General features: G+C 41.3%; 2 protein-coding genes and 1 pseudogene across 2 annotated transcripts; all 3 read right to left on the bottom strand.

Moving 5' to 3' along the window:
• Window positions 1-73: 73 nt before the first annotated feature.
• LOC116320541 lies at window positions 74-17,493 on the bottom strand (annotated as a pseudogene).
• Window positions 17,494-18,256: 763 nt separating this feature from the next.
• Window positions 18,257-20,883, bottom strand: LOC116320527 (glutathione S-transferase A-like). The gene is made up of 6 exons (XM_031740147.2): window positions 20,612-20,883; window positions 20,390-20,455; window positions 20,118-20,223; window positions 19,386-19,504; window positions 18,795-18,880; window positions 18,257-18,688 (listed from the first exon to the last, which is right to left on the bottom strand). Exons 1-6 carry the CDS (start codon window positions 20,777-20,779, stop codon window positions 18,559-18,561), a joined length of 675 nt encoding a protein of 224 aa, XP_031596007.1. The 5' UTR covers window positions 20,780-20,883; the 3' UTR covers window positions 18,257-18,558.
• A 3,735-nt stretch (window positions 20,884-24,618) lies between these two features.
• Window positions 24,619-26,860, bottom strand: LOC116320481 (glutathione S-transferase A-like). The gene is made up of 6 exons (XM_031740101.2): window positions 26,625-26,860; window positions 26,404-26,469; window positions 26,168-26,273; window positions 25,731-25,849; window positions 24,971-25,056; window positions 24,619-24,887 (listed from the first exon to the last, which is right to left on the bottom strand). The coding sequence occupies exons 1-6, from the start codon at window positions 26,790-26,792 to the stop codon at window positions 24,758-24,760; spliced, it is 675 nt and encodes a 224-aa protein (XP_031595961.2). The 5' UTR covers window positions 26,793-26,860; the 3' UTR covers window positions 24,619-24,757.
• Between the last annotated feature and the right edge of the window lie 289 nt (window positions 26,861-27,149).

The raw sequence follows: 27,149 nt of genomic DNA, 5'->3' as shown, positions 1-27,149 counted from the left end.
TTGGTCCCATCTATTTTTCTTTCCCTTGTTAGATGCACAGTAAATGGTTTAATAAACATGTCAGACAGACAGCTCATGTTTGAAATGATTTATTTAGGCTCCACAAAACTCCCTCTGAGAGCTGTGGAGTCTTTCATCTTCATTTCACATATGTTACAAGTAGACCCCTCTATGCACAGTTTTTAAGGGAGAAACCTGACACAACATTGGTGAGTGTGATGACTTTGGGAGGAGCAGGGATGGTGATGACACGCTTCAGGAAGCAGTGACGCCTACAGTACAAAATCCAACAGTTTAAATTAGAGACTGGAGATATAGTTGTAATCAGATTACAAAAAGTGTGAATACAACAGATTAATAAATGTGACGTGCAATGTTCCCTCTAATTTTTCACGTGTCTGAGCGAACACACAAACTCCCTGAGCGGTCCCTTGGACCACTGTGAGCGACATCAGACGTGTGCACTGTGGTCACACCGGCATCTAATCCATCCAAGTTACATGGTTTATTAAAATAATCAAATTACAGCATTTACATTTATGTTAGACTACTTTTAATTAACTGCTTTAGCCCACTTACAATGAAAATGTAAAAAAAAATCTAGTCATCGTGTAGTATGTTAACACTATTGGAAGTAAAAATAATTTGAACTCCAATTTTGAAAACACAACTTTCTTTCTTTTTTTAAAAAAAGCTCTGACTTGTATTATGAGCCTGTGGTCTGGGAGAGAGTATATAATGACCAATGTTGGGCAATTAATTATATAGTTACTTCTTCAAAAAAGTAACTCAGTTTGGCAAACAACAAAGATTTTTGCAGCTATTTTTTTTAAATGCAGCCAAGGCGTTTTTAAATAAACATTTCAAACTATTTACAGAACAATCAGCTGTTCGGCATCAAATCTGATGCCACACAAATCATTTGTGCCACTCCAAAAAATAATTTCTGTCCCTATGAGATAAAGGAGAACAACAGCCTGACAACAGCCTCATTGTTCTGACACACAGCAAAACTACACTACACACTAACTACACAAGATTTGCGCTAAACGTCGCAAATCTCTCACATATCAAAGCACCGCCGTCACTCCTAAAACTTCCCCCCGTTTCTTAACAACTAGATGCCACGTTGCCATATCATTTTTTGATTGGTCGACATGGTACTTTTTTGGACGAATAGGAAAGGGAGAGGGGGGTGGAGTTTGTTTTTGCTCACAGGCGGAGAGTGCTTTCGAGCCTTTTTTCTTATAAAACGCTGTTTTTACCGTTTCTTCCTGCAGTAAATATAAACAACGACAGTATTCAGGAAGAAAACCAAACATTGCATATTTTTTTTTATCATAACTCTGGTTTTACGTGGCCTATCAACACAATTTAAAAACTGGTATAAAGTCCACACTTTTTCCGTCAATTGTTCCGTCTGTCCTGCTCACATCTCCAATGATTGTACACGTTGTCATTAACGTGGCTTCACTGCACATCAGCCACGCCGCTTTGCCAGCTAAAAAACCGGTGTCGGCACATAAGGACGCTGTCATAGCCTGTCAGCAACGTTGATTAGCTGCGTATATACGAATGTAAATCGCATTATTGGCTGGACTTATGGGAGCAGCCAGTCACTCACTGACTAACACTGCAAAACAGAATTGTTAAAGTATTAATTTTAACTTCAATTCAGGTTAATTTTTTTTGTGCGCAACACAGATTTTCTGTGTGCAGAGACCGTGCCAGCAGTGCGCAATTGCGCACGTGCGCAGCTTAGAGGGAACATTGGTGACGTGGTTTCTGGTTGTGATGTGAATTGCTAGTTTGAAGTGTGCACAGAAGTATTCGTAATACTTCACCAATAACTGCGATCAAAGAAGGTTTCATCAACGTAGGTGTAGAACTGGCAGTGAGGGTCCTCAGTGCATGTCTTCTGGCATGTGTCTGCATCATCCATCAGCTCATAGCGAATGTCAGAACCTTTGAAATCTACTCCTTCATAAGCCACTCTAGCCCAGTCTGTTAGCAGAAACACATGTTGTATTAGAGGGAAATATGTAAATGTGTGTGTGTATATATATCTATATATATCTATATATATCTACACACACACACACATATATACACACACACACACACACATATATACACATATATATACAGTTAAGCCCATAATTATTCATACCCCTGACAAATTTTGACTTAAAGTTACTTTTGTTCAATATGCAAGTTCTTTTTTGAGCAGAAATGACACAGGTGTCTCCCCAAAGATAATAAGACGATGTACAAGAGGCATCATTGTGGAAAAAAATATTTCTCAGGTTTTATTTATATTTTAGCAAAAAGTATCATGTCCAGAATTATTCATACCCTTCTCAATAATCAATAGAAAAAAGCCTTTATTGGCTATTACAGCAATCAAACGCTTCCTATAATTGCAGACCAGCTTGTTGCATGTCTCCACAGCATTTTTGCCCATTCATCTTTAGCAATGAGCTCCAAATCTTTCAGGTTGGAGGGTCTTCTTGCCATCACCCTGATCTTTAGCTCCCTCCACAGATTCTCAATTGGATTCAAGTCAGGACTCTGGCTAGGCCACTGCAAAACGTTAATGTTGTTGTCTGCTAACCATTTCTTCACCACGTTTGCTGTATGTTTTGGGTTATTGTCGTGCTAAAATGTCCACTGGTTCCCAAGGCCAAGTTTTTCTGCAGACTGCCTGATGTTGTTGTTGAGAATCTTCATGTATTGCTCTTTTTCATGGTGCTGTTTACTGTGATTAGGTTCCATGGTCCATTGGCTAAAAACACCCCCAAAGCATTAGGTTCCCACCACCATGTTTGACAGTGGGGATGGTGTTCTTTGGGTTGAAGGCTTCTCCATTTTATGTTAAATGATCACAATGATGCCAACATCATTGTGACCAAATAATTCAATTTTTGTTTCATCTGACCATAACACTGAAGACCAGAAACCTTCTTCTTTGTCCAGATGAGCATTTGCAAAGGCCAAATGAGCTTTTGCATGCCTTAGAAGTGCCTGGAGAAGTGGCGTTTTCCTTGGTCTGCATCCGTGGAACCCAACAGTGTCCGTTGGACTGTCTGCCTTGAGACATTGCCACCAGCAGAGCCCAGATTCACCAGAATGGCCTTGGTGGTGATCCTTGGATTCTTTTTCACCTCTCTCACTATTCTCCTGGCCAGCACAGGTGTCACTTTTGGCTTCCGACAACGTCCTCTGAGATTTTCCACAGTGCGGAACATCTTGTATTTTTTAATAATACTTTGCACTGTAGCCACTGGAACTTGAAAACATTTGGATATGGCCTTGTAGCCCATTCCTCACTTGTGAGCAGCCACAATGCACAGCTGCAGGTCCTCACTGAGTTCCTTTGTCTTAGCCATGACTGTCCACAGACCACCTGCAGAGAGCTGCTGTTTTTCACCTGTTGAGTTGATTAAAACAGCTATTTCCAATTAATCAGGGTAATTAGGATGCTTTAGAACCGCTTTGACTATTTGGAATGGTATGGAACTTTGGATTTTCCCAGAGACTGTGACAGTTTGTAAAGGGTATGAATAATTCTGGACATGATACTTTTTGCTCAAATGTAAATAAAAGCTGAGAAATATTTTTTTCCACAATGATGCGTCTTGTACATCATCTTATTATCTTTTGTGAGACGCCTGTGTCATTTCCAGTCAAAAAATAACTTGCTAGTTGAATAAAAGTAACTTTAAGTCAAAATTTGCCAGGGGTATGAATAATTTTGGGCTTAACTGTATGTATATGTATATATATATATATATATATACAGGGCTCGCAATAGCCCGACGTCCGGAGCTATCGATATCTCCGGTCGGGCGACCAAAATCTATCTCAGCCCCGCTATATATATATATATATGTCTATACCAGGGGTTTGCAACCTTTAACACCCAAAGAGCCACTTGGACCCGATTTCCACGCAAAAGAAAACACTGGGAGCCGCAAATACTTTTTGAAATCTAAAATGAAGATAACACTGTATATATTGTTTTTTTTTTTTTACCTTTGTGCTTTGTGTGAACAACCAAAGTAAGTAAATAAAGTTTATTTATTAAGCGCTTTTCACAGACAGGCAGTCACAAAGCGCTGTACACAAATATTAAAATAAACAATACAATCAATAGACATTATGTGAAAGATCAAATGTAAAGAATGTAAAGAATATAAAATACGTAGATCAACAAAAGGCTTGTTTGAACAGAAAAGTTTTTCACTGCTTTTTAAAAGAATCCACAGAGTAACTAAGGTGTGTTGCTTATAAAATCCGTGAAGTGCTACAGAGAAAATTACATTTTATTTGTGTAATTAACACATTTTGAACTCTTAAAGAAATATAACAAAAAGGAAAGACACCCAGCTGAACTAAAATGATCCTTGTAGCAAACAAAAACTGTTGTCAGCCGCCACCCTTTTAAAAAGTAATTTGAAAAAAAAAAGCACTATGCCGCTAAAAAAAATAGATATTTGCAAAATTCTGCCTAAATATCTATTTTACCTTGTTAATGTGTGTGGCGGGGCGTGGTCTGCAGTGCCGCTGCATGGGAGTCGGACGCACCTGAGCGGCACCCGCAATCACGCCTTGCCGCCTTAAAGCCTGTGCTCTCTCTGCTGTTGCGTTGTTGGGCTGTGAGCTGAAAAGCTACAGCCGGCTGTATGCGTACAGCAACCGTGTGTGAAAAGTGGTCAATAAAGAGATGCTGAAAAGCATGTTCATGCAAACATCGTCGGGTCCGCCGTGATATGAGACTTCTGGTCCCGAACCTCTGCTCACAGCGTCTGCAAATCGGGGCTTTCTTTTTTACGCAGGACTGTCATCTGTGAGGCGTGACCGGTGTTTGTTTTTAACATAGTTCACGGTTGAGAACAGCTGCCGACATAATCCATAATTGGCCTATCTGTGGTTGAAAGTCTCGATAAGTGCACGGCGTTTCGGCGGGTACAACGGCTTCCGCGAGTGTGACGCTTATTTTGAGCGATGAAAAAAATAATAAAATATAATTTTATTTTTATATTTCAAAATCACAACAATCTTCCAATATAGAACTACAAGTTGTTTTTTTTTTTTGTTTTTTTACAAAGGAACTAAACACAAATAAAATGCACTTCAGCTAAATACTTCTAATTTATTTTCCCAAACCACGTGGAGCCGCAGTATAAGGACTAAAGAGCCGCATGCGGCTCTGGAGCCGCTGGTTGCCGACCCTGGTCTATACATATATATATATATATATATATATATATATATATATATATATATATATATATATATATATATATATATATATATATATATATATATATATATATGTGTGTTTTTTTTTTATATATATATATATATATATATACACATATATAAAAACACCCAGCACGCCCCTGCGGGCGGTTTATCCTTCAAGCTCGGGTCCTCTACCAGAGGCCTGGGAGCTTGAGGGTCCTGCGCAGTATCTTAGCTGTTCCCAGGACTGCGCTCTTCTGGACAGAGATCTCCGATGTTGTTCCCGGGATCTGCTGGAGCCACTCGCCTAGCTTGGGAGTCACCGCACCTAGTGCTCCGATTACCACGGGAACCACCGTTACCTTCACCCTCCACATCCTCTCGAGCTCTTCTCTGAGCCCTTGGTATTTCTCCAGCTTCTCGTGTTCCTTCTTCCTGATGTTGCTGTCATTCGGGACCGCTACATCGATCACTACGGCCGTCTTCTTCTGTTTGTCTACCACCACTATGTCCGGTTGGTTAGCCACCACCATTTTGTCCGTCTGTATCTGGAAGTCCCACAGGATCTTAGCTCGTTCATTCTCCACCACCCTTGGGGGCATCTCCCATTTTGACCTCGGGACTTCCAGGTTATACTCGGCACAGATGTTTCTGTACACTATGCCGGCCACTTGGTTATGGCGTTCCACGTATGCCCTGCCTCCTAGCATCTTGCACCCTGCTGTTATGTGCTAGATTGTCTCAGGGGCATCTTTACACAGCCTGCACCTGGGGTCTTGCCTGGTGTGATAGACCCCAGCCTCTATGGATCTTGTACTCACGGCTTGTTCTTGTGCTGCCATGATTAGTGCCTCTGTGCTGTCTTTCAGTCCAGCTTTGTCCAGCCACTGGTAGGATTTCTGGATATCAGCCACCTCCTCTATCTGCCGGTGGTACATACCGTGCAGGGGCCTGTCCTTCCATGATGGTTCCTCGTCTCCCTCCTCTTTCTTGGGTTTCTGCTGCCTGAGGTATTCACTGAGCACTCGGTCAGTTGGGGCCATCTTCCCAATGTATTCTTGGATGTTCGTTGTCTCATCCTGGACTGTGGTGCTGACACTCACCAGTCCCCGGCCCCCTTCCTTCCGCTTAGCGTACAGCCTCAGGGTGCTGGACTTGGTAAGGAGCTTTCTTGTCTTTATGTCAGTGGCTTCTATCTCCTCCTTTGGTCAACTTATTATACCAGCTGGGTACCTGATCACGGGTAGGGCGTGGGTGTTGATGGCCCGAATCTTGTTCTTACCGTTCAGCTGACTCCTCAGGACTTGCCTGACCCTCTGCAGGTATTTGGTGGTTGCAGCTTTCCTAGCGGCCTCTTCATGGTTCCCATTCGCCTGCGGGATTCCCAGGTACTTGTAACTGTCCTCTATGTCTGCAATATTGCCTTCTGGTAGCTCTCTTTGTTATCGTCCGACTACACTTCTCCAGCCCGAACGACATCCCGATGTCATTGCTGTATATCCTGGCAGTGTGGATCAGTGAATCGATGTCTCGTTCACTCTTGGCATACAGCTTGATGTCATCCATGTACAGGAGGTAGCTGACAACTGCTCCGTTCCGTAGTCGGTATCTGTAGCCAGTCTTGTTAATGATCTCACTGAGGGGGTTCAGGTCTATGCAGAACAGCAGTGGGGACAGAGCATCTCCTTCGTAGATCCCGCACTTGATGGTGACTTGTGCTATGGGCTTGGAGTTGGCCTCTAGTGTTGTGCGCCACATCCCCATTGAGTTCCTGATGAAGGCTCTTAGGGTCCTGTTGATCTTGTACAATTCTAAGCATTCCAGTATCCAGCTGTGGGGCATTGAGTCATAGGCTTTCTTGTAATCAATCCAGGCAGTGCACAGGTTGGTCAGTCTGGTCTTGCAGTCTCGGCTGACTGTCCTGTCTACCAGTAGCTGGTGTTTTGCGCCTCTGGTATTCTTGCCAATCCCTTTCTGTGCCCCGCTCATGTATTGACCCATGTGCCTGTTCATCTTAGCCGATATGATGCCTGACAGGCGCTTCCATGTAGTACTGAGGCAGGTCATTGGTCAGTAGTTGGATGGGACCGGTCCCTTCTTGGGGTCCTTGGGGATCAGAACCATCTGACCTTCGGTTAGCCATTCCGGGTGTCTCTTGTCAACTAGCAGCTGGTTAATTTGTGCTGCCAGACGCTCGTGGAGTGCAGTCAGCTTCTTCAGCCAGTAGGCGTGAACCATGTCGGGGCCTGGTGCTGTCCAACTCTTCATACTAGAGGCCCTTGCTTGGATGTCTGCCACCATGATGGTTACTGGACCCTGTTCAGGGAGGTTGCTATGGTCTGCCCTCAGATCCACTAGCCACTGAGCATTGCCGTTATGGGTTGCGTCCTTCTCCCATATGCTCTTCCAGTATTGCTCCGTCTCCAGCCTTGGTGGTGCTGTTCTGTTATTGTTCCCTTGCCACTGAGAGTACACCTTTGCTGGTTCTGTGGAGAACAGCTGGTTTATTCTCCTGCCTTCTATCTCTCTGGTGTACCTCCTCAAGCGGCTGGCCAAGGCTGTGAGTCTTTGCTTGGCAGTTTCCAAGGCCTTAGGTATGGACAGCTTGCTGTATTTTTTAATGCACCTTCTTTGTCACACCTTTCTGCAACTCCGTTAGTTGGCTAACCTCCCTCCGTGCTACTTTGATCTTGCCCTCTAGCCTCCTTCTCCATGGAGGGTACTGCTCCTTGTGGCTGTTCAACTTATAGCCAAGCATCTCACTGATAACTGCTGCTGTATTGTAGATCAGCTTGTTAGTCTCGGTAAGCATGGCTGTAGGTATCATCTGTAGTGCTGCATTAACATCATCTAGCAGACCTTCTGAGGGTACTTCACGTAATCTTGGTAACTGGCTACGGGGGATCCAGGTTTCAAGCTTGGCCATGATCCTATCTTTCAGGTCAGTTCCTCTCGCACTCAACGATCCTTCTCCTATCGCACTTGGGGCTTGGTACCCAATCTCGGGTGGGGGTGATGATATCTCCCCCCGACCTGGCGTCCTGACTCCCCCTTGCCGTAGTATTTATGTTGTACCTCGTCAATCTCTACCTGTGAGAGCAGTCCCTTCTTTCGAATGTTGGAACACTGAGCTACTAGTTGTTTCGCCGTCATTGTGGATGTTGGGTATCGAAGAATCCATAGGTCCCTCATCCTATTCATGTAACCCCTTCCGCCAGGGTTACTTGCGTAGTAGCATTCCAACAACGCCCTGTTTTCGTCTCTTGCCCACCGATGCCTTCTTGTTCCAGTAGCCCACTTCTCGTCAGGGTGCCCTGGTTCCTCAACACCTGACGCGGACCTTGTTGATCCGGGCGACGTCTGAGCCGGCGTGCCTTCATATTTATCTGTCTCGCTCATGTGTGCGGTAGGCTCGCTTAGCATAGGGGGTCTAGCCTTAGGACCCTTACTGGATACAGACGCCCCAGGCAGGAATCGAACTTGCGATCCTCTGCTCCAAAGGCGTGTATATATATATATATGTGTAATGGCGAATGGGAACCATGAAGAGGCCGCTAGGAAAGCTGCAACCACCAAATACCTGCAGAGGGTCAGGCAAGTCCTGAGGAGTCAGCTGAACGGTAAGAACAAGATTCGGGCCATCAACACCCACGCCCTACCCGTGATCAGGTACCCAGCTGGTATAATAAGTTGACCAAAGGAGGAGATAGAAGCCACTGACATAAAGAGAAGAAAGCTCCTTACCAAGTCCAGCACCCTGAGGCTGTACGCTAAGCGGAAGGAAGGGGGGCCGGGACTGGTGAGTGTCAGCACACCACAGTCCAGGATGAGACAACGAACATCCAAGAATACATTGGGAAGATGGCCCCAACTGACCGAGTGCTCAGTGAATACCTCAGGCAGCAGAAACCCAAGAAAGAGGAGGAAGACGAGGAACCATCATGGAAGGACAGGCCCCTGCACGGTATGTACCACCGGCAGATAGAGGAGGTGGCTGATATCCAGAAATCCTACCAGTGGCTGGACAAAGCTGGACTGAAAGACAGCACAGAGGCACTAATCATGGCAGCACAAGAACAAGCCGTGAGTACAAGATCCATAGAGGCTGGGGTCTATCACACCAGGCAAGACCCCAGGTGCAGGCTGTGTAAAGATGCCCCTGAGACAATCTAGCACATAACAGCAGGGTGCAAGATGCTAGGAGGCAGGGCATACGTGGAACGCCATAACCAAATGGCCGGCATAGTGTACAGAAACATCTGTGCCGAGTATAACCTGGAAGTCCCGAGGTCAAAATGGGAGATGCCCCAAGGGTGGTGGAGAATGAACGAGCTAAGATCCTGTGGGACTTCCAGATACAGACGGACAAAATGGTGGTGGCTAACCAACCGGACATAGTGGTGGTAGACAAACAGAAGAAGACGGCCGTAGTGATCGATGTAGCGGTTCGAATGACAGCAACATCAGGAAGAAGGAACACGAGAAGCTGGAGAAATACCAAGGGCTCAGAGAAGAGCTCGAGAGGATGTGGAGGGTGAAGGTAACGGTGGTCCCGTGGTAATCGGAGCACTAGGTGCGGTGACTCCCAAGCTAGGCGAGTGGCTCCAGCAGATCCCGGGAACAACATCGGAGATCTCTGTCCAGAAGAGCGCAGTCCTGGAAACAGCTAAGATACTGCAAGAGGACCCTCAAGCTCCCAGGCCTCTGGTAGAGGACCCGAGCTTGAAGGATAAACCGCCTGCAGGGGCGTGGTGGGTGTTTTTTGTTCTTATATATATATATATATATATATATATATAAATATATATATATATATATATCCCCCAGGAGGATGTTTCTTCTTTCTACTAACTCTTTGTTTTGTCTAGGCTCCACCTCCTCTGTCCTGATTGGATGCTGCTGGATGAGTCCAGCTAATTGTTAATCAGCAGAGCACTACTTAAGGCCTGTGGAGCTGTGTTTCTGGGCCCTCTGGCCATTTTGATTGCCATACCTGTGCAGGCTTGCATGCCTTTGTGACTTGTATGTGCGTTTTTGTTTTCATGTTCAGACTGTCTGTAGGGGAGAGCTGCCTTTTGTTTTGACACCCTGTTTTCTCCTGTTTATGTTTTGTTAGGTTGGTTATGGTTATAGGTTGTATATTTTGTTTTCTTTGGAGTTAGGTAAGTTTCTTTTATTTTCATATCAGGGATGTTTTGTTTGTTATGTTGACCTTGGCTCTCCCTGAAGTTAACTCTCAGTCTGCACCAGAACTTCAACTCTGGCACGAAATAAACCTTTTAAAATTACCATTTTGGCTACTCCTTCACTATTTACCTTTATGTTCGTCCTTTCAAACCCCCTAGACTAGCCAGGGGACGTAACAACATACATATACATATATATATATATACATATATATATATATATAGATATATAGATATATATTAGGGCTGCACGATTAATCGTTAGAAAATCGCGATCTCGATTCATACTTATGTGCGATCTCATTTCCAAATGACAACGATTTAAAAAAAAAAAAAAAAAAAGACGACGACGATTGTACCGCATTTTGATCCGGGGACGTAATCTGCATGAAAACAAGCGCCCCTCTTCCTGCTCAACAAATGACAAGGGCGGAGCCTTATACCACGTGATACAGAAGCTGTGCCGTGATGCTCAAATTGGCAGGAAAAAACAACGGAGAACACGTCAGGGATGACGAGAAAGTGACAGGAGAAAATCCGTCCCGGTCAACCACCCAAACATCAATAACGGGAACCTTATACAGCGCTTCCCTATACACGTCGAACTCCCGCAGGCACAAAGAAATTACGGAGGCTATTACTTATCACCTGACCAAAGATATATCAACACTGTGCAAAACGAGGGATTTTGGAAAATGATCAACACCCTAGACAAACGCTACACAGTGCCGTCCCGCAACTATTTTTCTATTGTTTCACTACCTGCTCTATACACGCAGTGTCGAGCAATGGTGGAGACAGAATTTCAAGCAGTACAACATTTTGCGGCAACCACAAAATGTGAGGCATTTAGTTTTTATGTTTATTTATTGTTTTTATATTCAGTTTCAACTGTTACAAAGTTGATGTGCAGTTAATAAGTGCAATAAATATTTATATTGGAAAAGAAAATCGTGAGAGAATCGTGATCTCAATTCTAAGCAAAAAAAAATCGCAATTCTCATTTTATGCAAAATCATGCAGCCCTAATATATATATATATATATATATATATATAGATATATATATGTATAACATTTGTGTAACTGTGTAATTATACCTGTATTTATTTGTCTACTATTAAATTTTTTAAAAACTTTAACATTTAAAAAAATGTAAGAATGTAAAATATGCAAAAAATAAGAAATCAGGAAGTTCAATAACTGTTCGCCGACAAACACGTTTGTACAAAACATTTAAGGTTGATTTGCGCTACTTACTGTTGTCAAACTGACAGGAACGGTGGGGTAGCCCTGAAGTGCCTGTATCTGATGCCCTGGTGACCATTTCATGTGTGCTTTCCTTCAGATAACAATGAAAGGTATTCCTAAAAAACAAACAAAAAAATCAAAAAGCTTTAAAAGCAAAATATATAAGAGGTTCTAAATGTTTACATATAATGTAGAGCTGTAGAGCTATAATTCTGCACCCGAGTACAGTTTTATTACACTAACTACCTTTTAGACATGAAAGAAAAAGAAAAACATATAAGATATTTGTTTCTCTCTCAGATGAGACGTTGTATGAAACACAGACAACTACCTGTTATAAGTGAAGTAGGTGCAGCGTGGATGAGTTGAGCACAGAATCTGACAGTGTTCAGGAGAGGCAGCAGGCAGCGACTCGATGTCTCTTCCTGCGATGCCAGTGTTTGGAAAAAGCTTTCTCTGACATGCTAAATTTAACAGAGGAAACACATTAGGAAAACTCACATAGGCAACAAATAGGAACTTGGCCGGAAGCAATGAGTCGGTCTATGTACCTTTGTCAAAGTGCTGAGTTTGGTATATTTTTTGGGAGAATCCAGATGTTACACCAGCTTTTCTTTCAATAACAGGAGTCCTTGGTACAGTCCAACTGAATTTAAGGTGACACTTATACCTTAAACAGAACAAGAAATCATATTCTCCTTTGATGTTAGAGTGTGAAGTATCATGGACAAACATGGACATGGAGTTTAAAAAAACAAGATGTGACACAAGACTGCAATAAGCTGAACTTTGGGAAATGCAGAGGTGTAGGACAAATCTTTTTGTTAAAAACTAATCTTTTGTGGTTAAACAATAAATAAATAAATAAATATGGAAACATATGTACTATCCTAACTCAAATTTACCTGATTTTAGTAATTGAGAAATTCTCTTGTGCGAACGTGAAGAACTGACACGCAGGGTCCTGAGTGCACACTCGCTGGCACTCCTCGTGGTCACCTGTGAACAAGTACCTGTAGTCTGCCCCAGGAAAGTCCATGTTTTGGTACACCTCAGACAGGCAAGGTTCTGTTTCAAACAATAGAAACATGCATAAAGAAAGTTAAACTGGAGGTGAACATACTTCATGAATTGCTAAAATTTTTAAATGGTTTATTAATGGTTGTAAGCCTACGTGGGTCTGGGCTGCAGGATTTTAGAGAAAAACCAGAAGTGGCACCCTGTACTGGAGTCTGGGCACTGGGCTCTCCAGAGGGAGTGGACTTTAGATAGCAGTAGAAGTGCCTGCAGAGACCAACAAGTAGAAGGAGCCATAGTACAACCAATATAACATATATATAACAGATCCTGAAATAACATGACATACAGTGCTTCTTATAGCTGGATATGGTTCTTTAGACTTTTGGCTGAACTCTGTTAAATCTTAAGTTGCCATCAGTGAGAGGCAGCGATCATGGGTGGGTATACTGGTATACAGTGTGGCACAGCTCTGTAACATCTCGTGGAAGTTGGGGAGAGTGCCTCTGGATTGGCAGGCTGGAGTGATGGTGTGTTCAAACTTCAAGGGGATCAAACTCCTCACTCAAAAAAGTATATGCCATGGAAGTGGAGAGCACACTCTGTTGGATTTTGTGGTGAAAGAGAAACAAGCACAAACGTGATTTTGATTTTTGTCAATCTACCTTCTCACTCTCACCCAGGATCAGGAGTAGATCACAGATACGAGAAGCAGAAATTAGTTCAGCTCAACTTTAGAGATAGGGTGCAGAGAAAGGTCATTTGGAAGGAACTCATTGCCTTGTTTGGGAACACTTTGGTAGTGTTGCTTAGACTGCTGCACCTTACAACCTGCCCCTGCAAGATGGACCTGGATAAGTATGTGTATATATTGCAACTCATTTGTGCCAGTCATACCTGTCATCATGGGTCCAATCAGCACGAATAAAGGTAAAGAAGAGGCAAGAGGGGTGCTGGGTGCACAGGAGCTGACAGTGGTTAACATCAGGGGAGTAGAGAAATGTTATGTCATTTCCGGAAATCCATGTTCTCTAGAATATTTGGATTACATGCTGAAGAACAGAAAAGGAAATATTTAAGGAAACATTTACATGTCCAAAGAAGTTTTCATATATCACAAACATTTAACCACACAAAAGTGCTAAAAATAAGCATAATGGTAGATACATGAACTGGTAGCTGCATACGCTTAGCCCTGTCATAACAAGATATTGCATAGTGCATCGTACCTTGACTTAAAGAAGAGCTGAGGAGGAGAGTAGACCAACGAAGATCAAATGTGTTATCATCTTTAACGTTTAACAGCAGAGTAAATGAAACTCATCAAACACGACTACATTTAACGAAAAGGCTGTGCAAATAGAAAACTGTCCTTTGAGCCAAAGGGCAATTTTGCAATCGGATCTATTTGCACAGCTGATCTCTGGCACAGTCAATAACCTGCCCTACAACTAGAGTTTAGATAATTTTATGTTGGTATTTACCAAAGTGAAAATTTATCAAATACCAAGTCCAGGAGAAGATATCATATACTTTGATTATTGTGTCTAGCTTTGGTTGTTGCCACATTCCATAAATGAAGCTGGCCTCCCATGTGTACAGGCTGATTTAGGGTTCATACTGAAAAACAACATGTATGAATGTTTAAATAGCAAACTGTAGAATTTAGTTTATTCCTCTTTACTTTCAGACACTGACTTTTCCAAAAGCAAAGAACAAGCAAGACACAAACTGAAATGCATTCACAGATAATAACAGGAGCAGTGCCCGATGAATGAAGGGAATCCATCAGCAGAGGGCAGTGATGCGGTATTCTTATCATTATATAATCCTGTTGAAAGATACAAAGGACTCCAACTGTAGAAAGACAGACTGGTGTTATGTCTGGAGATTCCCACACAAAGAAATGTTAACATAGGTGGTTAATGTCATAGTCCTGCCCTCAAGAAACCTTGCATGTTTTGCTGTTATGTGTCTTGCACAATTGAAGTTTTTTCGCCTTTTTGTGTCAGAATTTAAACATCTTTATGTTTGATAACAGTTGATAACATTATCAGAAAGGAAACAGACAGGAAACAATTACATACAAGAGTATAACAGAATAACCAACAAAGCACTAAAATGAATGTGAAACTGTTTTGACTCAGTAGCTTGCAGCACCACAGTCTCACCGCCTTTCCTATTTCTCAGTTTGCACACACTTGATTTGTCTCCTTGTCTTCTCTCTTTGGCTCTTAGTCCTTCCTATGTGAATGAAGGCCACTTGGGGAGCGTGGAACAGCTGCATCATAAATTGTTTCATTAAAGCCAAACCACTGCTGTGTAATGTTGTCAAATGTAACAGTGCTCCTCACTTTTTCTTTGATATTCAGGGCTACATGTAATTACAATTGCAACATGGCTCATATAGTGATAAGATATTATTCCATTTTTGTTTTGTTTTGTTTTTTGATCACCCACACACAGTGGGTTGAACATCTGGAACGAGTAAAACAGCTTGTGTACACAAAGGACTAGCTGCTTAGAAAAGCTAAAAAGAGAGGGAGGCTGCTTTGTGCAGAGGAATGCACTGCAGTAACTGAAACACTCAATGTGAATCTGCAGCTGATTAGCTCTTCTTTTGATATTAATTTACTAACATAAATTTTTTTGCATTATTTTTTTCCCACTGTATTCAACATCTTAGAATAGATTTTTGAACAGGTTTATGATTTAATCCTATCTCTGTTGGTTTTCTAGTGCTCCAGCCTTCAATCTCAGGTGTGGTCAGTGAAAGTTGCTCCCACTTACTTTACATGCGGATTTGATGCTTTGTTTTGGTGTTTTGGTTTGTTGATGGTAATTGTTTGTCTTCTGTTGGTCCCATCTTTCTTTCTTGCCTTGGTTAGAATTGCAGGAAATGTTTTTAAAACTCCATCCATCCATTCGCTTCTGCTTATCCTTTTGAGGGTCGCGGGGTGCGCTGGAGCCTATCCCAGCTGTACACCCTGGACAGGTCGCCAGTCTGTCGCAAGGCTAAAACATAGACAGAGACAACCAATCACACTCACACCTATGTGCAATTTAGTGTTTCCAATTAACCTATCCCCACTAAGTGCATGTCTTTGGACTGTGGGAGGAAGTCCTGGGGAGAACCCACGCAAACAGGGGGAGAACATGCAAACTCTCCACAGAAAGACCCCGGCCTGATGGTGGAATTGAACTCAGGACCTTCTTGCTGTGAGGCAATAGTTCTAACCACCGTGCTTAAAAACTCATGTTTAAAAAGTGTAGGCTTGCCACGGCTTGTCAGATAGAAATTGCAGGAGTGACATGTTAGAGGGAAACACTGGAATCATGTGTCTTTCCTTTATGTATAAATTATAACCCACATTGACTGTGTCTCAGCCATATATGTGCACACACTGTTTTAGATGCCTCCGAAAACAGTTTTTAACAGTGAAACTTGACACAGCATTGGTGGCTTTGGTAACTTTAGCGATGAGGAGGCACTATGACAACACGTTTCAAATAGCAGCGTTGCCTACAACACAAAATTAACAACATTGCAATTTAGACACTGGAAACACAGCTATCATGAAATTCCAAAAAGTGTGGCTATAACAGATTAATAAACATAACAAGTTTTCTGGGTTTAACCTGAATCAGTAGTTTTCTTATAAGAAATCAACAATATAAGTATTTAAGCAAGTGTGCATGTAAGCAACCGTTGTGAACATTATCTGTCCACACACTGCAAATGTCATAAATTCTAAAATGTAATCCTTTAGCCTAGTCTGTTATCAAGCAGTTAAACTTACAAACATGAAGAGTTGAACCTACAGATCAATTACATTATGCAGATTTTAAATGACATTTCAATTGAAAATATGCCTAACTTTTTTTTTTTTTACAAATTGTATCCATTTAAACTAGAAAGTTTAAATGGAATGTAACTGAAAAAATGAAACCAGTTATTTGGCTGAAACTAAACTAAACCCAACAACCCTGCTGTCTGAAGTAATTGGGGGGGAAAGATGAGAGACGAGGAAGGCAACATACCAAACCAAGAGTATGAACTCAAGAACAACATGCTCTCATCAAAGCATAGGCCACAATGTTTTCTTGATATATGAATCTATGGTTTGGGTGATAGTTGAAGCAAGCCACCACCTGCTCCTGTATCACTTTCAGTCACCATGGTCCTGGGACAATAGGAGAAACCAGATAGCTTTAACAGTGTCAAAAGCACACTGATAAGCTGACTACTCATATTTGATTTCATCCTTCAGTTCTCTGACAGCGACCAAACAGTGACAGCCAATGCAAACTGGGAGCTGGTTCCACAGAGCAGGGCCCTGAAAGCTGAAGGTGCTGCCACTCGTTCTACTTTACACACCGTAGGAATGACAAGTAAACCAGGAGTCTGAAAAAAATGTTCTGTTGGGATAGTATGAAACTATGAAATGATACATGATTATCCAAGACCTTGTATGTAAGTAGAATAATTTTTAAATCAATTCTCGATCTAACAGGGAATCAATGAAGAGAAGCTAATGAAAGAAATATGTTCTCTCTTTGTAGTCCTACTTATGTCTTTAAAACATTCTTGGAGTTTAACTAACTAACTGGGCTTCATCATCTGACTTCATAGGTAAATAAAGCTGGATATCATCTGCATAGCCAGTAAAATATATATTATGCCATGACAATAGTGCCTAAATGAAGCCTGTATAATGGGAATAGAAATGGTCCTGGCATAGAACCCTGTGGAACCCCATAATCAGCCTTAGCGTGTGAAGAATACTCGCCATGATGGCAACACCCTACAAAACACAGAAAGCTTGTAAGCTCCTTCTTGTTTGGGGAAAACAAACATTGTTCAGGGGAAAAGGTTTTAAACCGGTTCAACAGGTGAAACCACTCCAACCTCCCAGACAAACAGGGCAGTGGATAAGACATTTTGCACAGTCTTAGTGATCATATCCCTCTTTAACCAAGTTCAAAAGATGCACATCTGTAAGTAGCTCTAAGTGTTTTGGAAATCAAATGCCATCATTTGTGATTTGGGGGGGGGGTCTTCTCTGTACCTGGTTTGATACTTGCTGGCTCATAAGAGACACATTAAAAAGAAGAAAAAGAAACAACTCCCTTTTAGATCAACCGAGCATTTATGGGGCCTGCATTTTCTAAACTACACCTTAATAGAACTGATATTCTATAACCACAGCTGGAGAAAATACTCACTGTCCCATTGAGTATTTTGTCTCTTGGCAAAATCCCCATGATGCACCCAATAAATCAAGTGGCTCTTAATTTCAGACGTTTGGTGGGTCTTTGCATTAGTCCATTATGAAAAGGAATATTTACAATTTGAGTAAAAATTATTCAGAAAAAAATTATTTAGCTGAGCTCTCTCTTTCTCTGCAAAAGTTGCAGGAAGGATGTAGTGTAGATTCATGTCAGCTTTCTTGAAAACTGCATCCAAACATCAAACCTGCAGTGAAAGGTGTGGAAACATAACATGAACTCTAAGAAGTCTTTTTTGGACAATAATATGATATTAACAAAGCAGACAAAAGTGAAACTCGTTTTATTTTTATTGCTTTATGTTCACAGCACACTGAGCATCAGACAGTTTCCGAAGCAAACAATGTTAAAAAATATGAAAGGGTAGAGCAGTACAATGAATGGTAACAAAGCTGAGAGTGTGGGGAGTGAGTGGGAGGGTGGGGTGGGCTGCTTTTAACCATGTAAACCACTTTGGGCTACAGGTTTTTTTTTGTATGAAAAGTGCTTTATAAATAAAGATTGATTGATTGATTGAAATGAAAACACAACAGTAAAAGTTAGCTTGTTAACCAATGAGTGTTTGAATCTCAGATGTCTTTAAGTATGTCCTGTCCAGGTGTCTCCTTCCAAGTAGGAGGCCAGGTGGCTTTGATGCTGGGTCTGTTCATCAGATTTTTATAGTATTCTGTCAGTTTTGGATAACGCTGTTCAGAAAGCCTGCAAGAAAGAAAAAAGCTGGTGTGAGTTCATTGCTATTTATTATTCCACCCAATCATCTAGGCAGGCTGCTAAGAGATGTTTCTGGTTCATTTAGTCCACTTACCCAAAGCGGTAGAGATAAGCAATGGCTGGAAAAACAATCACATCAGCTAAGGAAAAGTTCTTTCCTGCCAGGAAACCGCCTGATGTCTTAAAGGAAAAGGAGAAAAGAGTTGTGTAAGAAAAAAAACAGCTAGAAAGCACACAAAGTTAAACAAAAATAGAAAAATTACCTTCATAGGGGGTTATAGCCTGGCTTAATAATGTTTTGCACTGATTATGTTTCTTAAAAACAAGGGCAAGATTGACTTTGATGAATAACGCTTGCTTTTTTCTACAGACATGAAGATTAGCACTGCAGACTGATTCAAACTACCAGCATGGCCTTGTTCAAGTATAACTACATGGATGTCTAGAGAGCAATAATTAACAAATTACATTTGTGTAACACCTTTAAGGGCCAAAGTCTGAAGAAGATTTTACAGCTTGCTGACCAGGAGAGTAGCAGTAGCAGCATGGTGTTAATGCGCATCATGTCAAAAAACCTTATGTTATCACGCCTCATTTTTAAAAATTGTTTTAGAAAAAAGTGGTAGAAAGATTCTGAATTTCAGTTTAGCACAACAGACTGTGGGTACACACGTCATTCACATACCTTCTGCAGGTATCCCTCCCAAAGCTTGACCTCAGCGCTCAGAGCCTCTTTGTTTCTCTTAATGGCAGAGTCGTGTCTCTCTCCCTCTGGGACCTTCCAGTTGTAGTAGATAACATTTCCTAGAAAAATATAACACACACAAAACAAATAAACCAACAAAAAAAAGGCATACAATTATTAAAATGTAGCTCTATGAAACCTAAATAAAATCCACCCACACACCAGCAGGGAATTTTACAAGTACCAAATCTCATGACAAACAAGTGACTTTACATGCAAAGCTAGTCTGAGCATGTGATCACTGGCAGGATTAACATGTGACCTGTTAACATCAGTCTCTGTTATGAGAGTTGCTCACCAGAGAAATAGACTAAGGAACTGTCTTATGGCTTAATTATGTCAATGCACAGATCATTAGTGTGTGCCGTATGTTTTGAACAACTAAAGGTCTCAAGGGAATGCTGAGGAGCGTTGGTTGCTAAAGACCGGTGACAGTTTTTAGTGTGGTGTTTCCAAGTACAACAGTTCATAATCCCAGAGCTCAGACCTCTGAATGGCAACATCAGCCAGGCCACACAGAAAGAGATTTAGCAGCCTTGATATATTCTTTACAAACTCACTAAATCCCTGTGGCCCTAATGTTGTTTGGGGGTACACGCACAGTTTCAACAGTTTTGTCATTGCACGGCAAAACAAAACTGAGACATTTTATCCATGTCAAAATGAACATACCCATTTTGTCTCCGAATGTGTTAACCTCAAACACACGCTGGAACATCAGTGCTTGTTCCGCATCGCAGTCGGGGATCAGCTTGGTTCCCTGTGACTTGTACTTGCACTTTTGGGAAAAAAACAACAGTGTGAAGCTCTCGATCTTTACATCTGTGGTATAGGGTGTCTGTTTTTACAATGCACTGTTAAAAATATAATCACAAGCAGCTCTGCTACCTAGGAACTCCATGGCAACATAGCATTTCAAGTATGGTCAGATTCAGAGTTCTCACCTCTAAGAAGAAACATGCACCGCATGACTCATTGATGATTTTGTCCCCACATTTGAAGGCAGGAAGCTTTAAGAGACAGTGCAAGGAAAACCATAAACACTTTTTTCTAGTTCAAGCATTCTTATTTGTGAATGCCAAGTGAATATTCCATTTACTCCATTTCAGGAAAACAAACGCAGATTTCAGATATGAGAGTGTTTACATAGTGTGATATGAACCTACCTGACCCCTGGGGTTAATGTCCATGACTTCCTTTGACTTGTGCTCTCCCTTCTCAAAGGAGAGCAGTTTTTGGTTGTATCCTTGCAGGTTCTTCTCCTCCAGAACGATCATTATCCTCCAGCAGGGAGGAGATCCGGAGCCCCAGAGCAGAGTGATGTCATTGGCCATGATTTCAGAGTGAAGCGCTTAACCTTACAGGTGAAGTTGAAGAGGGTTTAAGACTGGAGCTGCAGTGGATGAAATGCCTGGCTTTATAGCTCCAGTCCTCTGTGTCCGGATTCCTGGAATTAGGCCCCATCCCATTTCTGTGCTCCTGCCAAAGAGCTGTCCCGCCAAGATAGCTAACGCCCGTAAAGGTTAAACGCGATATGACGTCAGCCTGATGCCGTAGGATATTTAAAATGTGTATTCAAAAAACAAAATAATGTCAGATTTATAAACCATTTCTGTGTGATTTGTCTTTAAAATGGACTGTAGTCACAGGTATTGCAAAACAAGTGTGGAGGAGAGGTGACTTCTCTTGCTTTTTGTAGAAACTCTTTGATCCGAAGGCGGACAAAGAATGTGAGGGTACTTGGGAAAAGGGATACGTGACAAAACTGCAGAAACTCAGGAAAAAAAATAAAAACTTAACATTAAAGGGTGAAAAACTTTTCTAAAACATAATGAAAGACAATGAAGCCACGCGGAAACAGTGTATAAAGTAGGATATATTGGAAGTTAGTGTTACTGCCATGCTCCCCTGTGGTTAGGGCTCGTGCAGCTATTTGCAATTAATTCTCGAAACATATCTCTGTTAACTGTTTCATATCAGTAATGATTGTTTAGAAAAAGGAAAAGAGTAAAAATGATCTTTGATCGTGCTTTAGTTTATATTTGAACAGATTCCTGCAGTAGTTCGCTGTTTTGTTGCTGCTGCTGGTGAAAGACGCCCTGAGAAGTGAAACTCACGGTGATTCAGCACTTTGTATTCAAATCTGCACACACACAGTTCTGACATGACCGATAAATCAAAATTCCACTGAATGCATCTAATAGGACCATGGCAATGCAAATAAAATAAAATGTGCATCGACTGATTAAACTGTTGGTGCATACTCGGCAGTTTGGTTCACTGGATCTTTGACCTCTTTGCAGCGGGCACTTAAACAGCTGTGGATATCATTGTATCAATAAGGCAATGACGTAAGCTATGTGTGCGCCTACATTACTGCAGTTGCTATGTCTGCTGTTTTGCGTCTGTTTCAAAGGGCAATTTGTTCGTGCATGCAAAGAACAGGAGTGAATCTAGTTCGATAATAAATCGGTATTACAAAAATAACAAAGAGAGCATTTACAGAATGACAAATGCTTTTTGTATTATTTTTTATTGCCGTTGGGTTTGTCACACTGAATTACAACCTGTTCTGCATGCATCAATCACCCTCGTGCATGTTTGTTCTCCCTTTCACTCCGAACATTCATTAACAACGGAACGACTGCTCGGTGCAGCGCCCTGTACACACACGGCTGGATTTATTGCATGGTTGAATACCTCAGCCCATACCTCTTGCAGCATTTTATGTTTTTGTGTAGAAAGGTTTTTTGAAGTATTTTGGAAAAAAAAAAAAATCCAATATTTTGCTTTTATTTTGGAATATCAAGCAAAAGTCCCTATGATGATATAAGAGAGCTCTTGTATTTAAGAATGTAAACTTAATGTATTCTAGTAGTACTTGTATGTGACTTCAATACTCACTCATGACTCCTCCCACTTTTTTTAGTGAGGCTTTTTAAAGTGACATTGCAACAATCATGTGGTCTGTTTGTGTCAGTATGCTGAGATGGCAGCAAAGTATTTGGAAGTTTTGTGTGTACTGATATTTATCTTTAGCCACACGTTCATACACGTTTCAAGGCTGGTTCTAACCTGCAATGCAAATGTGGGCAAAGTAAAGTAGGACAAAGCACAGAGATTAGGATGCCCACCTAGTAAGCCTCAGGCTGCTGGTTTGATTACTACAATCATCAATGTTTAAACTGCAGTTGCATTAAACCCAAGATAAAGATAATGAGTAATACATTATCATCAGGTTGTTCTAAAAGTTCCTTTAACAGCCATCAGTTAATCCAAAGCTCTGTTACGAGAGTGCTGACAGAGAAAGGGACAATCACAATGTGTTTGTTCTCAAGGGGCCGTCTGATTGTTGGGGTTTTCTCTGTGTCATCACAGATCTTTACCTTACAGTATAAAGCACCTTGAGGTGGCTGTTGTAATTTGGTGCTATATAAATAAACTTGAGCTGAAGTGAATGTGCGTATCTCACTGAATAAGCACATCTGTGAGCTGCTATGTGACTGCCGTGTGACTATGTGGCCATGTTTTAAAAAAACTTTTTTCTCTAACAGTGAAGTGGTTAAGCATAATTTAAATTTTTAAACTGCTTGTATAACTACACAGAAAACTTTTCCTGTGCACTCTGCAAACACAGCTACTGGAAAATAATGGAACTGACTTTTTGTGATCCCTTTTTTCCTCCATGGGACTTAACCTGGCTCTATCATGACGAAAGAAAGAAAAGACACACACATACACATAGAAATTTGTTTCTGTAGACAGATTTCTTGATGTATTTTGACTATGAATTATGGGTGGCAGGTTGATATTTCACTGTAGAACATGGTTTTTAACCAGATCAAAAGGGACAGATCAGCAGTAATGATAAAAACAGGAACGTTTGATTTAGTGACCTCTTCTGTCAAGACTGCACAGGTGCAGGATGAATGTAAGGTGGGTGTCTCAGCTTGGCATGCTCACTGAAAATAGCATAAAAACTTTAAATTTGAATTGATGGGTGGGTTAAAGCATCCTTAAAAATGACATATTCTTTTCTGGATCACAGGAGGAAAGAGGACAGAAAAGTAAAAGTAAAGCCTTGAGTAGATCTCCACTTTACAGCAGGTAGAAATGCTGTAGTTATGTCATAAACATGGCAAAAAACAAAAACAAAAAATGAATTCGGCCACAGAATTAAACAAACAGTTTTTGAAGCCTAAATTGCACCAAACAATTGATTAACAACAGAACATATTTGCATAATCATTTCCAACACCCTGGATGACAGCAAGGTGAATTGGACGCTCTCCAGAAGTACACTGACTGGTGCTTCGACGCTATAGTCCTGGAGAAGGCCCAAAGTTCCTCTTCCCCAGCCAACAAGTCGACGTCTTCCAAGGAAAGTTGCCCAGCAGACTCTCCCAGAACAACATCGCCGCCAGGTAAAGACTTCACCTACATTGTGGACTCAATCAACAGCACTAGCAACCCAAATCTACAATTAATACAGTGCAAAATCCTGCACAGAGTGCACTATACAGGTCAACGCATGTTCAGGATGGGTTTTGCATCATCTAACAACTGCTTACATTGTCAAAGCAGTACACCCGACAATTACATCCACACTCTTTGGTTCTGTCCATCAGAGGTTTTGGCGCTGGATATGTGAAGACTTATCAAAGTGTCTAAAATCTACGATTTCAGATGAACAGTCCACATGGCTCTCACCGCCTTATGCATCGCTACGAAGACTGTCCCTGTGAACTGGAAAAATAAAAATCCACCCGGGGCAAGCTTGCATGGGCCTGAAGGGCTTGGATCCTAGCTCGTGTGTCACCACGGTTGTGGGTTGTGTGGTGCATGAACCGAGGCCTGGCCCTTGCCTACTCCCTTTAGCTGGCTAAATTGGCGGGGGGGGGGGGGGTGTCACACAGATAACCACAGACACACCACCAGCTATAACCGCAGCTCATTTCCTTTCTTTTTTTTCTTTTCCGTCCCCCGCTCTTCCTGATAAAGTTCTATTGAAACATAACAAGCAGACCATTATAGCTCTCTGCAAAGCTGACATAAAGATATAATGTAGATGCTTAACTTGACATCCAAACATCAAATCTAAAGTTTGATTTTGGTTAACATTATATTAACAATTAATATTCCCACTGCAAAGAAACAAAACAGGAATGAGCCATAAAACTGAAACTTAGTTTTTATTGCTTATTTTGGTAACAGCACAGTAATACTCACACATTTCTTGTTACAAATTAAATTAAAAAAAATATGAATCACTAGTGCAGTGCGAGGAGTGGTAACAAATGAGCCTCTGAATCTCAGATGTCTTTCAGTGTTTCCTGTTTCGGTGCGTTCTTCCAAGTAGGAGGCCAGCTGGCTTTGATGCTGGGTCTGTTCATCAGACCTTTATAGTATTCTGCCAGTTTGGGGTAACGCTGTTCAGAAAGCCTACAGGAAAGATGAAAGTCAGTGTGAATTCATTTCTACTATTATTTTGTTCATTCATGTTTCTGGTCGTTTAGTCGTCTTACCCGTTTTGGAAGAGATAGGCAACGGTTGGGTAAACAATCACATCGGCCAAGGAAAAGTTCTTTCCTACGATGAAACCGCTCGAGGCCTAAAAATGAAATGAGGAAAATATTGTGGAGGGTAAAAAAATAGAAATCACATATAATATAGATCATTTAAAAAGAACTATGATAAGTGGTTAAAGCTTGGCTTAATAAATGTTCAATCTTAATTATATCCTTAAATACAAAGACTAGATTTACTTTGTGAAATAAGTCTTTTTGCTGTGATGCTACACTGCTAACCAACATGCTGCCCTGTTTTGCCTTTACTTCTGCTGCTTTAATTACACCTCATACTTACATTTATGCTACTGTTTAAGGACTTTCCTAAAGGGGACTAAAATGAAGCCTTATAACTTCTATCCTGCAAAGATTAAATGTTTTTATTCAAAGATAAAACACTACTTTTCCCAGAGTAGCTATTTTCATTGTGATACTGGAGCACACACACACACACACACACACACACACACACACACACACACACACACACATATATATATATATATATATATATATATATATATATATATATATATATATATATATATATATATATATATATATATATATATATAAAAACAACAAAAGCTAAAGAGAAATTTGTGGTTCAGTTTATAATTTCTGGCCAGGTTTACAGTCTGCTCCTGTGGCTTTGCAACTTTATATTCTGCATTTCGTTTAGTCGTTGAGATCGCGTGCACAAAGGTCATTCACACACCTTCTGCAGATATCCTTCCCACAGCTTCAACTCAGCAGTCAGAGCTTCTTTGTTTCTCTTAACGGCAGAGTCGTGTCTCTCTCCCTCTGGGACTATCCAGTTGTAGTAGAGAACAATTGCTGGAAGTATGTAAAAAGCAGAAACAGAATTTTACATTGTGCTAAGGTGCTAAACTAAAAAAAATCTCATGACAAACAAGTGACTTTTCATACAAAACTACTCTGAGCATGTGATCACTGGTAGGATTAACAGACATCAACATGGGTTTTTAGTTGCCAAGTACAACAGTTCAAAATCCCAGAGCTCAGACTCTGATTTAGCAGCCTTGATATATTCTTTACAGACTCACTAAATCCCTGAGGTTCTAACGTTTTTTGGGGGTACACGCACTGTGACGAAAGAAGTTCAGGATCAGAAGTGTGTCAGAACAAACTTACATGATTTCTCGGTGAGCGCGTTAACCTCAAACACACGCTGCAATATCAGTGCTTTCTCATCCTCGCAGTCAGGGATCAGCTTGGTTCCCTGCGACTTGTACTTGCACTGTTGGAGGAGACATGAAATTTTTTTTTGCAACAATGCGTTGTTTAACACATATTTACAAGTCGTTCTCCTAACTAGAAACTCTATGGAGACATAACATTCAGATTCAAGGTATCGTCTGAGTTCTCACCTCCAGATGGAAGCATGCAGCACAGGACTCGTTGAGGGGTACATCCCCACATTTGAAGGCAGGAAGCTTTAGGAGACAGTGCAAGGAAAACCATAAACACTTTGCTCTAGTTCAGGAATTCTTATTTGTGAATGCCAAGTGAATATTCCATTTACTCCATTTCAGGAAACAAATGCAGATTTCAGATATGAGAGTGTTTACATAGTGTGGTGTGAACCTACCTGACCCCTGGGGTTTATCTCCATGACTTCCTTTGACTTGTGCTCTCCCTTCTCAAAGGAGAGCAGTTTTTGGTTGTATCCTTGCAGGTTCTTCTCCTCCAGAACGATCATTATCCTCCAGCAGGGAGGAGATCCGGAGCCCCACAGCAGAGTCATGTCCTTGGCCATGATTTCAGAGTGAAGCGCTTAACCTGACAGGTGAAGTTGAAGAGGGTTTAAGACTGGAGCTGCAGTGGATGAAAGCCTGGCTTTATAGCTCCAGTCCTCTGTGTCCAGATTCCTGGAATTAGGCCCCATCCCATTTCTGTGCTCCTGCCAAAGATCTGTCACTCTAAGATAAATGACACGTGTGAACATGATGTCATGTCATCCTGATGTGACACTGAAGATCTTTATATTTTTAAACATAAAAATCAGATTTATTAACCATTTCTGTTTGATTTGTCGTTAAAATTGACTGTAGTCCCAAATATTACCAAAGACATGTGAAGGAGAGGTGACTCCTCTTGCTTTTTGTAGAAACTG

Source organism: Oreochromis aureus, linkage group 22, assembly GCF_013358895.1.
Source record: "Oreochromis aureus strain Israel breed Guangdong linkage group 22, ZZ_aureus, whole genome shotgun sequence".
NCBI classification, from domain to species: domain Eukaryota; kingdom Metazoa; phylum Chordata; class Actinopteri; order Cichliformes; family Cichlidae; genus Oreochromis; species Oreochromis aureus.
Note: the sequence above shows the minus strand (reverse complement) of the source record. Positions and strands in the feature narration are given on the sequence as shown.

Bases quoted from the DNA above. Each gene is read 5' to 3' on its own strand.
- LOC116320527 (XM_031740147.2), bottom strand. From the start codon at position 20,779: ATGGCCAATGACATCACTCTGCTCTGGGGCTCCGGATCTCCTCCCTGC. The intron at 18,881-19,385 runs GTATGTGAATGA...TTTTCCTTTAAG, and splicing joins GGGAGGGATACCTGCAGAAG to ACATCAGGCGGTTTCCTGGC. The intron at 18,689-18,794 runs GTAAGTGGACTA...TCTTTCTTGCAG, and splicing joins GCTTATCTCTACCGCTTTGG to GCTTTCTGAACAGCGTTATC.
- LOC116320481 (XM_031740101.2), bottom strand. From the start codon at position 26,792: ATGGCCAAGGACATGACTCTGCTGTGGGGCTCCGGATCTCCTCCCTGC. The intron at 25,850-26,167 runs GTAAGTTTGTTC...ACATACTTCCAG, and splicing joins CGCGCTCACCGAGAAATCAT to CAATTGTTCTCTACTACAAC. The intron at 24,888-24,970 runs GTAAGACGACTA...TCTTTCCTGTAG, and splicing joins GCCTATCTCTTCCAAAACGG to GCTTTCTGAACAGCGTTACC.